The sequence below is a fragment of the Myotis myotis genome, unplaced genomic scaffold, assembly GCF_014108235.1.
Source record: "Myotis myotis isolate mMyoMyo1 unplaced genomic scaffold, mMyoMyo1.p scaffold_m19_p_16, whole genome shotgun sequence".
Lineage (NCBI taxonomy): Eukaryota > Metazoa > Chordata > Mammalia > Chiroptera > Vespertilionidae > Myotis > Myotis myotis.
Genome location: NW_023416320.1, coordinates 46,683,158 through 46,698,619, shown reverse-complemented (window position 1 = coordinate 46,698,619; position 15,462 = coordinate 46,683,158). Strand labels below are relative to the sequence as shown.

General features: G+C 36.5%; 1 protein-coding gene across 5 annotated transcripts in view; it reads right to left on the bottom strand.

Annotated features, from left to right (window-relative positions):
• ZC2HC1A (zinc finger C2HC-type containing 1A) overlaps positions 1–15,462 on the bottom strand; it is a 59,972-nt gene that overhangs the window by 30,140 nt on the left and 14,370 nt on the right. For all 5 annotated transcript variants that reach the window (XR_004972559.1, XM_036338750.1, XM_036338748.1 and 2 more), the window contains exons 4-7: positions 10,913–11,054; positions 8,488–8,636; positions 2,632–2,731; positions 1,713–1,812 (exon numbers count right to left, since the gene is read on the bottom strand). Coding sequence is in view for 4 of the 5 variants with exons in the window: in XM_036338750.1 (XP_036194643.1) it covers positions 1,713–1,812; positions 2,632–2,731; positions 8,488–8,636; positions 10,913–11,054 (491 nt within the window). In the remaining variant the exon portion in view is untranslated. The remainder of the gene's footprint in view (positions 1–1,712; positions 1,813–2,631; positions 2,732–8,487; positions 8,637–10,912; positions 11,055–15,462) is intronic.

Genomic DNA, 15,462 nt, shown 5'->3' with positions numbered 1-15,462 from the left:
AAGCTATTTAGTAGCAAAGTTGGGCCCAGAAGCCTCATTTTCTAATTCAAAGTCAGTGCCCCTTTTGATGATACCAACCAGCTTCACTCGCCCTATTTAAGAATACAGGGTGTCAGTGCAACTACTATTGTCAAATGATTAAATTACCAGAGTGATAGGAGAGGTCCTAAAAATACCAGCTTTTAATTCATAATCACACACAAATGAAACTATAAATAACACTAGAAACAAAAACTATAAACTAAAATGGAAGGTAATTCTTGGTGAGATGGTCAGAAAGGCTTTGTAAATTAAAACACATATGGCTATGTCTTTACTTCAGTTATTAAAATAAAATCAGTAGAGAAGCAAGAAAAAAATCCGTTTTAGCACTGGAAGCTGAGAACCTTTTACTTTTCAACCACTTGTTCTACTGATAACCTCTCTCTTTCTTAAGGATAACCTGTCTCTTCTCTTTGGAAGCCCAACAAAAAGAAAAGAACATTTAACTAATCAGATGTTGTTAGTTGATTGTTCTTCTTTTTCTCCAAAAGAAATTAAATTCCTTTTAGTTCTTGCACTTTCTACATAATCCAAATTAGGACACAAAAGGCAATTATTCTCATTTTATATTTACCCTAATATACTAGTATATTTCTTACATAAAAACTGAAGTGATAACCTATATCTGAAAGTAATATGGGCTATATTTCCTATACCAACCTTATCGGCATTTCTAAAGATGTAGACGTCAACCTGCATTCTAATGACCACATGGTAATCCTTCATTTTCTGACATCAAAATGGAAGAGAAATTGAGTTTAGTGGACTACCAGGCCTTCTATTAAAATCTCTAGTGTTATCAATAATTTCCCCACCGTAACATAATTATTGAAAGCTTACTTATGCTACTTTACTGAAAACCATGTTTATAAAACCGTAGAAAAATAAAAAGTACTTACTATTAAATAAATGGAAAAGAATCACCCATTTTTACTATTTCAGCATATCTGGTCTTTTTTGTCTATATCTATTTTTCTACCTTCTATCATAGCAAATATGGAGTTTGTACCCTACATTTCACTCGTGTTATAGCAGAATCAGCTTATTAAGATTTATATATCTGTTTATGGTTGCATAATATCCCTTTGTAAACTTTCAACATCTGCTCTTCAAACAAAGCTAGACATATTTAGGTGGTTTTATATTTTTTTACATTGTAATAAAAACATGAAAAGACACCAATGTTTAGAGCTAAAGAGACCCTGGTCTGTACCCTGTTTCTAACTTTTAACAGCTATGCAGCTTTGAACAAATTACTTTGCTTCTCGGACCCTCTCATGATACAGTAGTAGGGTGATTTTAATAAAAATGTGTGTAAAATGTCTAGCACAGTGCCTGATACATAATGCTTACTAAATCATGGTTACTACAAAAATCTTCAGTATTTCAAATGATTTCCTTAGCTAGATTCCCCGAGTAAAATTATTCAATCAAAAATAGGAATACTTTAAGCCTCTTAATAAATGTTAGGCAGACTTCCTTCCAAAGTGAGTATACTAATTTAGAGCCTCGCCAGAATTCAGTGTGGTCCTGAGCAGCAATATTAACAGACAAGTGAACTTAGAAGAAAATTAAGGTTAATGAAAAAGCCAATTATCTAAACAAAATAAACCTTAGTGTTATTTATACATCTATATGTCACTAATGAATTAGGTTCAATGTTAACCTACCCTACATGAGGGGCCGCTATCCCTTTATGCGAGGGAGATAAGGTTTGAAGTTTGTTTCCCAACGAGCTGCTAACTGAAGACATTCTACCTGAAGAGACACCTTACAATAAAAAAGTATTAGTTTTAATGAAACTCTGAAAAAGAAATCACATAAATTAGCATCTGACAAGGAAAATAATGAATTACTGGCAATAAATCTAAACTCATTATCAACTAAGAATTATTTTTCTTAAAAAAATAAAATTTCCAGGGAACATCTAGTATCCTTCATTTCTAATTTCCATATTTCTTATAATTTACATACAAATAAAAGTGCACTTCAGTAGTCAATATTGTCTTCTAACCATTAAACATTTGTCTTTTAAGAACAACTATCAAGTTCAGAGCAGTATAGGTTGAAATGAGGGAAAAATAGTCAAAGAATCAAGAAAAGAACTTGGTTGACTATTCTGAACAAATGCTGTATCATTAACAACATCAAGGATAATCACTGAAGCTTAAAAAAGGACTTTAAAACATCTAAAGCAGTGGTTCCCAACCTGTGGGTCACGACCCCTTTGGGGGGTCGAATGACCCTTTCACAGGGGTCGCCTAAGGCCATCGGAAAACACATATATAATTACATATTGGTTTTGTGATTGATCACTATGCTTTAATTATGTTCAATTTGTAACAATGAAATTGGGGGTCACCACAACATGAGGAACTGTATTAAAGGGCCGCGGCATTAGGAAGGTTGAGAACCACTGATATAAAGTAAAAGCTACTGAAAGTAACTTTATTTTTACCCTCCCTATCTCTTAACTAATTATAAATCTATTTTAATGATCTGAATAGAACACTATCTTCATTTTCTTCTCTACCAACACTATAAATAACAACAAAGAATGGAAGCGAATTATTTCATGGCTCTCATTACCTACAACAGTTTTGCTGGTGCCACTTGGCTGTGGTAATCGTGAAGATCCCGATGACAGAGTCCCAGGAGAATTGGACTTTTTAAGAGCAGGCGGCTTATACTAAAATAATGAAAATAAATTATTTCATCATCATCTTTAATATCAATTGTAAACTATTATTTCACAACCATTATTTTATTCCCTTCAATGAGCAATCCTTTTATTCCTTACTGTTGCCCAAAGTAAGAAAGTGTAGATTAGAAAGTGTCCCCTCAGAGAGAGGTTTCCCAAAATGTTCCTTCTCAAAACTGCTGGACTGGAAGTTTGGCTAAGATGTTCCATTTCTAAAATAAACAAAGAGCAACTTTCCCAGTTCACAGGGGAAAGGCTTAGTGGGAAATATTTCCTCAATGTTAGATTCTAAACACCAAGCAAGTATTAACAGAAAAACTTAGACACCCAATGCTTCTCACTGGGTGGAGCGACTTTTAAAGGTCAGGATATAACATGCTCCTGGGTGTGGTTTTATATTTCATATGTATACTCCAGTCACATTTCCCGATCAAAATGCCTAAGATTACATATCAGCCCAGACAGGTTTACAAGAGCCGCCTTCGGGATGCCCCAATGTGAAGAGACAGCCAAGTCTGGCTTCCCGTCCCACCAGACCACATCAGAGGAATGGGGATGTGGGTTAAGAAAGAACAGGGCAGCCCTGACTGGTTTGGCTCAGTGGATAGAGCGTCGGCCTGCTGACTGAAAGGTCCCAGGTTCGATTCCGGTCAAGGGCATGTACCATAGTTGCGGGCACATTCCCAGTAGGGGGTGTGCAGGAGGCAGCTGATCCATGTTTCTCTCTCATGGATGTTTCTAACTCTCTATCCCTCTCCTTTCCCCTCTGTGGAAAATCAATAAAATATATTTAAAAAAAAAAAAAGAAAAGAAAGAACAGGGCACATCCGCTTATGTTATTTTTATTTGTGCTCCACTCTCTCAAGGGATATCACTATTAATTTTATTTCACTGTCTCTTATGATCCAAATTTTGCTCATTTACTAAATACAAAAGTATCTTATCAACCACCTGATCTGATATAAAGAAATGAACTTGCCCAGGTTTACACTCCAACTTAACAACAGAACGGAAATGAAGACTCAGGCCACCTCAGTGCCAGCCAATGCTTCACTATAAGGTGATGACTGCATTGCGTGTATACTTGAGTTAGCCTAATGCAGTAGACTGCTTAGAACATTTTCTGAAAATGGGTTTTAAGCCTGATTTTCAAAAGTCAAATCATATTTTATAATATAGTAGCACTACTAAAATGTTGCTAGCTAAACACAAATTTTAAAGTCAAACATTATAACTCTCTGAAATTCAGTATATGACCTTTAAAAAAAAATCTTGATAAAAGGGTCTCATACACACACACTCAAATACCATGCACATTTGGAACTATTATGCCAGACACTAAAATTTCTTGAGCACTTGGCAAATAGAAAACCTTCAATAACTATCAGATGAACAAATGACTGGAAGACCCTGGAGATAAGCCTTGGACCAGTGGTTCTCAACCTGTGGGTCTTGACCCCTTTGGGGTCGAACGACCCTTTCACAGGGGTCACCTAAGACCATCGGAAAACATATATATAATTACATATTGTTTTTTTGATTAATCACTATGCTTTAATTATGTTCACTTTGTAACAATGAAAATACATCCTGCATATCAGATATTTATTTACGATTCATAACAGTAGCAAAATTACGGTTATGAAGTAGCAACGAAAATAATTTTATGGTTGGGGGTCACCACAACATGAGGAACTGTATTAAAGGGTCGTGACATTAGGAAGGTTGAGAACCACTGCCTTAGACAGTTTCTTTAAAAACCTGAGAAGTCTTTCTGGTTTGTTTGGGTTTTTTTGTTTTTGTTTTTGTTTTTTATATATTTTATTGACTTTTTACAGAGAGGAAGGGAGAGGGATAGAGAGTTAGAAAAATCAATGAGAGAGAAACATCAATCAGCTGCCTCCTGCACACTCCCCACCGGGATGTGCCCGCAACCAAGGTACATGCCCTTGACCAGAATCGAACCTGAGACCCTTGAGTCCTCAGGGTGACGCTCTATCCACTGAACCAAACCGGTTAGGGCTTGTTTGGGTTTTTTTAACTGATTTTTAGAGAGAGAAAGGAAGCAGTGAGAAACATCAATTTGTTGTTCCACTTACTTATGCATTCACTGGTTGATTCATGGATATGCCCCGACTGGAGATCGAACCTGCAACCTTGGCATTTCGGGACAACACTCTGACCAACTGAGCAACCTGCCAGGGCTGAGGTGTTTCTGGTTTAAAAGGGCATCTGTGTGGCTCAGCTGGTTGGGCGTTGTCCCATGCACCCTGAGGTTGCCGGTTGGATTCCAAGTCAGTGCACATGCCTGGGCTACTGCCTCACTCCCCCAGTAAGGGGCGTGCAGGAGGCAGCCAATCGATGTTTCCCTCTCACAGATGTTTCTTTCTCTTCCTCTCCCTTCTTCTCTCTAAAAAATCAATAAAAATATTTTTAAAATAAAATAAAAAAATAAAAGGGCATCTGTTCGAATGTCTCCCACTAAAATACCAATGAAGATATTAGAAAAGATTTTAAAATAAATATGAAAACAACACGTAAAAAAATTTGTCAAAATACCAGAGACATGTCTACTAAAAACAGGGCCCATAAAACTGAATTAAGAAACAGAATTGGTGATCCCCTCATGAGCTGCATACACGAAGGGGGGCACATTGCATAGTGAGAGGTCAAGCCTTCAGGTTGAGTACAGGCAGGAAGGGCCTGGTAAAACTATATATTGAGCACTACAGATTTTTACGCCACTTCAGAATTTATTAAACTTAATGGATTAGAAATTGAAAAAAGGCAGAATATGCCTTTCAAACGGTGCTTTGCTTTTCTGCTCTCTAGATTGGGCCTTCTATGGTTTTACTCAATTTTATTGCTTCCTGAGGTCCCTAGGAACCAACCTAAGGCCCAACCTTATCTATCTCCTCTAATAGCTCCTGTTACTTTCAACAAGAGTCAGGTTAGTTTCCTTTGTGAATCCTCCTACTACTCTGAGTGCCTTTTGTTTAAAGCATATTCATCTGCCTCTCAGTAGGTTGCTGTTCCCCTGCCCTAGATAATGGGACTCTTTCCGCACTGAGCTGCATTTTATCTATCCCACAACATCTAGCCGGATTCTACCAGTGTCAGAAAGGCTTTCAGGATGACTAGCTATCAACAATTTTGTGTAAGTTCATTCAAAAGGACAAAATAATTGTCTTTTAATACAAGTATAGTCAATATATTATTTCTTTCATTCATTAAGTATTTGGTAGGTGCTGATTATTTCATGTTTTTTTATGCTGATCACAACTCAAGTAAATTTCCTTAGCAAAATATTTATACTTACGAAGACTTTTTTGAATGGAAAAGCTTAAAGAACATGGAAGACATTAATCCTATATAATAAAAGGCTAATATGCAAATAGACCAAACGATGGAACAATCGGTCACTATAGGATGGTGGAGCAGGTGAGCGGGGATGCCAGACCAAGGCGGGCGCCAGTCGCTGCCAGCGCCAGAGCCGCCGCTCACACCCACTGCCAGTGCCTGGTTCCAGTTCCAATCACTTAGCACCATCAGCAGGTGCAAGTGGCGGCTGATGGCCCTGATGACCCCTGAGGGCTTCTCCACCTCCCCCTGCTCCTGAGGGGTGATCAGGGCAGCAGCCACCACTTGCACCCGCTGCTGGCGCCGGCCCCAATTGCTCCACGCCATAAGCGGGTTCGAACGGGGCCGGCGCCGTCAGCATGTGGGAGCGGCGGCAGCAGGAGCAGGGCTGCAGGCAGACAAGGGACCGGAGGCTGCGGCAAAAGGGGCCAGGCAGGGGCCCAGAGGATGGGCTGAGACCAGCCCCTGTGCCTACCACAGCCTCATGGCCCACAGTTCCTTTCAAGGTGCATGAATTCATGCACTGGGCCGCTAGTTTCTTATAAATTGGCAGAAGGTACTATTTGGAATGATTTTTCAAGTAAGCACTAAAAATGCTCAGGACTGATAATACTGCATGCTGATGAAAATACAGCTGCTAAATATGACAAGGATGCATCTAAACCTCTTTAGAAAAAGTATTGTATTTAGTCTACTAATATACACTCAGTACTTGCTACAGTGTCTGACTCGAACAGGGTATTCAATAAAAACTTGTTGAATGAATAGAAACAAAAAAATATGGCCCCGCCGGCATGGTTCAGTGGTTGAACGTCAACCTATGAACAAGGAGGTCATGGTTCGATTCCTATCAGGGCACATGCCCGGATTTCGGGCTTGATCCCCACTGGGGGGCGTGCAGGAGTAAGCCGATCCATGATTCTCTCTTACCATTGATGTTTCTCTCTCTCCCTCTCCCTTCCTCTCTGAAATCAATAAAAATATATATTTTTAAAAAGAAAGAAAATATGGGGTTAAACTAAAATGAACATACACAACTGGGCATGGAATTAACACTGATTTAAGGTGAGAAAATCAACTACTTGGATTTCACATTTATCAATCATTTGGAACAAAGTTGTTGCATATACATGTTCTATTGTATTTCCTTTGCTCTGCTGATTATTTTATTCTTGAAACAAAAAATCGTATTACGGTCTTAACTGTTTATATGTAAGATATGCGTTTGACATCTGTTTGGGAAATCATTCAAAATGAGTCACTGTTCTTTCCCCACGGTGACGGTAATAATGATGTGCTCTACTTCCAATATTAACAAAAATTCAATGAAAAAATTCTCTCAAGACGACCCCAATTGTAATGGAGTCTTTTAATTCAATATTTTATTTGTAAGTAACAAGAGAAATGGATTTATTACCTGCTAGATTTATAGTACTGAAAAAATTATTTACAAATGAAAGCTTTATAAAAAAAAATGAAATTTGCTTGGAAGTATGACATTTTCATACTTCCAATATGCTTAAAGAAAACCAATAGTACTGTAAAAATCAATTTCAAAAACGAAATTGTTCTATGGTTAATAGTTTGTAATGCTTTCACATAAGTTATTCCATCTGCTTCTCACAATACTCATGGAAATCACCACTGCACAAATGAAGAAATAAAGGCTAAAATTAGTAATTTGGATTTGACCCTACATTCACTCCCTCATGAGCATTACTCATACATAACATGGAAACATTACTCATATGTAACATGGAAACATTCAGTTCTTACATGATTTTTTTTAAATAATTGATTTTAGAGAAGGAGAGAGGGAGGTGAAGGGGAGAGGGAAGGGGCTGGAGAGGGAGAGAGAGAGAAACATTGATTCGTTGCCTCCTGTACATGCCCTGACTGGAGACTGAACCCACAACCTAGGCTTGTGCCCTGACCAGGACTCTAACAAGCCACCTTCCAGTACACACACCTTCCAGTACACAGGATGACGCTCCAACAAACTGACCCACACCAGCCAGAGCAACACTTACATGATTTTCAATGAGGAATTGACTGGCATTTTCTTACTCCTCTATCACCTCTGGTTTCCTCTGCATCTGCTTCACCAATTTTTAACTTATTTTCTTACATATTTCCTAATACTACTTCAAAATCTATATACTTACAAGTCTCTACTAACTCAAGTCCATTTCAAATTGATTAATTGTAATTATTTGTTTTCAATTAGCCATTCAAATTTATTACTAAATCCCTGAACAGTAATACATAAATTTTAGCAGGTCAGAAAATGATACTTACATGTTCTATAAAGCATAAACATAAAACAGTTAACTTGAAAAAGTCATTTTCTCATTTTGTAGAAATGATTAAGTAGCGCATTTCACCTGTGTCCGAGAAGTCGCTTTGCCTTTGGCATCAGTAGAAAATTTGCTTTTATTACTAATACGTGCTGCCTGTTCTTTACAGAAATTTATATGTCTATCAGCTGCATTTTCATTAAATCTCCTCTGGCAATATGGACATTGAATATAATCTAAAGCAAAAAAAAAAAGAAGCAATTAATAACACAATACTTTAAATAAGACATATGAATTATAAGTTTATATGAAGACATAAGCATAAATAACATTTAATAAACAAAATCTCTCATTTCCTTATAACCACTCAACCTGACTTATCCAAACTTAGTATAAAGATGTTTAAGCAAAAAGTGTGCTAGTCTATAATAATAAAAGCATATTATGCTAATTAGACCAGACATCCTTTCGGATGTCCTTCCTTCCGGACAAAGCCTCGGCAGGCAGGCGCCGAGGCAGAGGTGGCCGCCACGGCAGTGGGGGCGAAGGCCCTTGCATGAATTTCGTGCATCGGGCCTCTGGTATATGATAAAGTCCAATGTTCTCCCAGCTTAGAATCAAATTTGAAGGGGAAAAAAAGATAAATCCTCGATACAAATATGAAGTGGAGGAAAAATGTTATTTCTTTTTACCTCTATAATGCCATGTTTTTATCATATATACATATTTTTAAGTTAGACTAATTTAGCAGTAATAGCACATTACATTCAAAATATATTTTAAAATTTAGGATCATCTATTAAAATACTGTATTTCAATTAGAGGAAAACTGTCATAAAACAGTTTATCAACTCTGTATTTATTTTCTTTTAGAGGTCCCAACAGATGAAAGAAGTAAAGCAAGATATCTCAACATAATTAATTCAGCCCAATGGCATGATTCCATGGTGGAACATCCATTCAAATTTAAGAGCAAATGCTTCCATGATAAAATATTCTAAAATGCAATGTATACTATAAATAAAATTTATTTTAAAATTAAATCTTCAAATTATCCCATGCTGAACTAAATTTTGTAGTACTATAAAAGATCTCAACTGAGACACTGAAAAGACATGAATGTAAAAATTTAGCAGTGTCAAAAAAAAAATCTCAACTTATTTCAAGTTTACTTTTCTATAGGAGTTTACCTTTAAATTTATACTCATTTGAAGCTCAGAAATTTGTCCTGCTAATTAGTGAGTAGGTCTAAAATTTCTAATAACAAAGAAGTTGTTTTGTCAAAACTAAGAGATTTTAAAATTTCTATAGCCCAAATCATGCTCAACTACTGGAAGTCTTGCTCTCTTACTTATGTAAACATGAGAAATATAGCTATGTTGAAAAAGACGTGATATACAAATTCCTCCAAAACAGAAAATTCAACTACATGGGGAAAATTTAGGGAGAATTAAGAGACCCAAACCTAGTTGGGTCATCCCAGAAACAAACCTAACATTAAAGTTAATTACTCTACAACAGAGGCTGGCAAACTAGGGCCCCTAGGCCAAATCCATTCTGCCAGTTGCCTGTTTTGATAAATAAAGTTTTATTAGAAGACAGCTATACCCATTTAGTTACATATTGTCTGTGGTTGATTTCTTGTAGTAGGGGCAACAGAGCTGAGTGTTGCCTGCAAAGCCTAAGATATTTACTATCTGGCCCTTATAGAAATAGTTTGCCAACTTCTTTTCTATAATAAAACATTAAAAATGATCATATCTATATTTTCTAAAGAAATTTCTCTTTACAAAGAAATAAATCCAAATCTAGAATACTAACACAATTTTCATGCAGTTAACTTATTACATTAAAATAACTACCTCTTCAGGCTACTGTAATCATCAATATCAAAATGTCAGCTGTGCTGTTTTAAACCTTTTAGTATCGTAACAACTCAAATGGGGTGGCCAGCATCCTGCCTTGTTTTTGTTTTTGTTTTTTATAACAATAACAAGCAACTTTTACCCACTCACTGAAAAAAATGTAATGCATGAGTTTAGGGCATATTTAGGTATATCGGTTTATATGGTAATTTCCTCACACGAACTGTATATTTTTGAAGCAATATTATGGTTTTCTTCCTTCCCAGATGAGAAGATTCCAAAGAACTAAGCAACATCACTGTGTGAATTTTACTGAATGACTACATTTCAATTCACAGTGAGCATGATTAAAATATTTCCTAGAATGTTAAAATTTAATAGTTACTACAATAGTTTTTAAAATGATATTATAATGTTTAAATAGAAGTACTGAGATGAAAAGATAATGCATTTCTATGTTCAACACTGATGTATATTAATAAGCCTAAATGCTTGTTATCAACATTACTTTGAGGCAAAACTTTTAAAGATTATGCTTCATCACGTTCCATTATTACGGGTTCAGTTTAATAACAACTTAAAATTTATAAAAATTCTACCAATATGTTATCCCCACATGAGCAGAACTGTCAACAACAGGCATATACCAGGATCGTACGAAGGTGGAGGAGGAGGAGGAAGCTTGCCCCCCTCTTTAAGGGCCTGGTCCAGGCCTTTAGCTGCTCTTATGGTGGCAATGAATTCCTCATGTTTTCTTCTCCAATTAGATGGTTTCTTTGGCGGTTCAGGCTATAAAAAAATACACAATCAATTTTAGAACATTTTTTTACACTAAACTGAGATAAAACTTGAGGAAATGCCATATTACTTTAAATATTCTCTTACCAGGAATTCTTAAATGATTTCCTTCCCAAATTTACAATTACAAAAAGAGAACTTAATGCAACTATGTTATATGTAATTTTTGAAATGCAATTTTAATTGTAATAGACACTAAATTGACTTCTCTAGGTATCACATTGCACTTAAGTTCCCTCTAAGATATTTTCCTGTTTTCCCATAGTTCCTCCAATTGAGTATGTTATCTCACTTTTTGGTTTTTAATTGGTTAGGGGTGAAAGATAATCCCCTCTGTGGTTCTCACTGGCTTTTCTCTTATAATGAGTAAGAGTGAGCATCTTTTCATATAACTAAGAATCATTAGCACTGCCTTTTTGTGAACTGTTTATATGCCTGGTCAACTTATCTACTAGATCAGTGGTCGGCAAACTGCGGCTCGCGAGCCACATGCGGCTCTTTGGCCCCTTGATGTGGCTCTTCCACAAAATACCACGTGTGGGCGCGCACGTACAGTGCGATTGAAACTTCGTGGCCCATGCGCAGAAGTCGGTAAGATGATTGGTCTTTTTCTTTTCTTAAACAATTTCCAGTAACTCTCTAAAGGAGACTAGCCCCAACCCTCCCTAATAATCATGTCCGTCTTTTTATCCTTTCAAAGAGTCTTCTGATGTGAAGAATTATTTTGTAAATGTAGTTTAATTTACAAATCTTTTCTTTATGATCTCTAGATTTGTAGTCACAGTTAACAAGGCCCAATCTCACCCCAAAGTAAAATGGGAATTTTCCATGTTTCCACCAGAGCTTTTGTGGTTTCATTTAAAATTTTAAATCTCTTACTTGTTTGGAATTTATCCTGATGAGTGGTGTGACATATGGATTTCACTTTATTTTTTGTTTGTTAACATAGCTATGTAGCTGTCTCACCATCCTTTACTGACTTTTCTTCCCACTGAACTGGGACAATACTTTTACCATATTCTCTTTTGTATTTGAGCTTATTCTGAACTTTCCCTTTTGTTCCATTATTATGACTATCCTTGTGTCAATACCTGTTTTAAATATTGAGATTTTATGATATTTTAATATCTAGTAGGGTAGCTTACTTCATTCTGCTTCTTTTACTATCTTTTCTGGTTATCCCTGTGTGATATTTTTTCATATGAACTTTAAAATTAGCTTGTCTGATTTTTTAAAAAGACTATTATAATTGTAAAAATGAAACATTATATTCGTAATTAACTTAAGGAACTTAAAACCTTAATATGCTAAGTCTAACTATCCAAGAATATGAGATATATTTCCATTTGAAGAAGTGTTCATTTGTCTTTTAGTAGTATTTTAAATTATTCTTTGTGGAACTCATACTTCTATTATCTTAAGGTTTATTGCTAAATATTTTATATTTGGTGTTTCTCTTTTATAAAGGGTATTTTCTTCATTTTTATGTTGAAATATAAAACCTAGTAGTTTCTGTATACTAATATTATATCTCATTACTTCACTGACTTCTCTTATTATTGGTAGTAATTTATCAGTTGATTCTTTTGGGTTTTCATCTCTTAATAATGGCAGTTTTCCAGTCCCTACACATCTAATTTCTTGTTATTTTCTATCGGCTAGTACCATACTGGTTAGAGATTAATCTTGTTCCTGACATTAATGGAACTACTTCTAAGTATCTTTCCATTAAACATGATGCTTGCTCTTGTGCTACCAGAGATTTATTTTGTCATATTATTGAAATATTCAACTATTCCTATTGTGTCTTTATTTTTTAAATCAAGAATATAAGTTGAATCAACAAAGTCAAAACATGGTTCTTTAAAAACACTAATAAGGCAAAACTAATCAAAGAGAGAGAAACAGAAAACGAAAATCAAATTATCAAGAATGGAAAATAGTATATGATCCAGTTCTTACAAACAAGAGAACGAAAACATTATTAAAAAAAAAAAAAAACTTTGTGTTAAAAAATTTGATAATTAAGATGAATTGAACAATATTCTCAGCAAATACTACAAAACAGATACCAGAAGAAACAGAAAATCACAACAGTTTTAAATATTTTTTAAATGAATCTATTATTTTAAAAAACCCACAAAGAAAACTCCTGGCCCAGATGTCTTCCCTATTGAATTCTTGCAGATATTTAAGAAAAAAATAGCATCCAATCCTTTAAAAATTCTTTAAAAATATAGAAAACAAAAGAACAACTTTCTTACTAGTCTTACAAGAGCAAAACTCTGATAAAAAGAATAATTATAGTTCCACTTCTCTCATGAATATATATGCAAAAATCTTAACTAAAGATACAAACATTTCCACGTTTGAGATGAGCGACTCTGACATTTCGTACTTGATCCTGAAATGCCTGATCACAACTCCAACGGGCTCCGCAGCGAGCATCGCTCACCTACTGGTCAGTCTTGCAGCCCTCTTCTCCCTTTTCACACAGTGTCTGTATCCGTGCTGAGCTAGTAGTTTATTGCTCGACATGAGTTAGGGTTTCTTCTGTTCAGCTGTTTTTAAGAGGTTTTAGGGAGGAGAGGCCCAGGGTAGCCTTCCAGGCTACACATACCAATAGCTCCCTTCTCTGTTGGCATCAGATACAGATGCAAATAAGGCCTCAAAGTGTGATTAGACATCCCCCTTCTGCTTCTCTAAAACAATGTGGGTCAAGAGGGTTCCTGCTGCCAGCCACACTCCCTCATACAGGACACAGCCCTGAGTGGGCGCCACGCCCTCAGAAAGGGTATTTTCCTTTTCTAGTGTTTTCTCAGAGTCTCTGCACTAGTGGGGCCTCTTAACACTCTGCTTCTTCTCCCCACCTCCTCCCTCCTGGCTTTTGTCCATTTCAGCCAGACTCATTCCAGTCCCTGGCTATCCAATCCTCTGTAGCTCAGCCCAGTTCCTGCTGGCTGTAGTAAACAGGGATATAAACTTCCTGATACGCCCCTTAGCATCAAGGAGTCACCTGTAAGATGCCAGGTTGCCAGGTTCTGGTTCTGGGCCTTCGGTCCCCAGCACTTCCTGCACTTCCTTTCTGGGTAGCTTCTCCTGGACCTCAGGTGCTTTGGGCAGCCCTTGCATTTGGTGGTCTATGGATTATAACTGCCTTTACTTTCCCCAAAAATGGATTTTGTATATGCTTTGCTCCACTCTGCTTGTGATTTTGTAGGATTTCCTTAATACAGATAAAGATACTGAGAATTAAGCTACAATTTTCAAAATCTTCTAACATACTACTTCTCAAACTTTAATATGTGTATGACTCAAACACGGATTGGATTAAAATGCAGGTGCTGAATGAGTATACATGAGTGGGACCTGAAACTCTGCATTTCTAACAAGTTCTAAAATGGTGCTGATATTATTGCTCTATGGACCACCATTTAAGTAGCAAGAATGTAAACTACTTAATGTAAATCAATGCTTTTTTCTGAAGATTAAATTTTTAAGTATATAGAACCATATGAAAGACATAGGCTAAAGATAACACTAATTAAGAGACTAGAGGCCCAATGTACAAAGATTCGTGCAAGAATGGGCCTTCTTCCCCTGGCTGCCAGCACCGCCTTCTCTCCAGCCCGGAGCCCTCCGGCCCAGAGCCGCCTTTCTGCCTTGGCGACGATACAAGCATTCCGCCTCACCCCAGCCGCTCAGCGCCTGCATATGCAAATTAACCCACCATCTTTGTTGGTTCATTTGCATACTCACTCCTGATTGGCTAGTGAACATCATGAAGGTATGGTCAATTTGCATCTTTCTCTTTTATTAGTGTAGAGTGCCATGGATAAATTTATGTAATCCCTATAATAATCCCATGAGATGGATGCTACAACTCCTATTACCATTTTACAGGTAAATAGAAGTATGGATTAAGTAACTCACTCAACACAACATGCTAAATAACAGAACAAGGTTAAAATCAGGCAGTCTAACTCTTGGACCCTTTTTTACACCCACTGTGTTATACTGCTCCCAGAGATTTCAGTAGTTTATCTTCAAAGCTAATTAAAGCGAATACAATCATATATCTGGAAGGTGACTATGAAAAACTTCAAATAATGGTTTACCTTATTCAAAATTCACCAATATCCCCTTGGATAAATAGACAAAAATACAAAAATGAACATTCCATTTTTTCTATTACCCAAATGATTTCATCAGTAAGATTAATTGGCCCACAGGGAAATGTTTTGTTTCATTTTAAATCTTTATTGTTGAAAGTGTTACATAAGTTCCCTTCCCGCCCCCCACCCCCCCATTGATCCCCTCCAACCTGCTCCCAATCCCCACCCCAGACCTTCACCATCCTATTGTCTGTGTCCATGGTTTATGCATATATGCATACAAA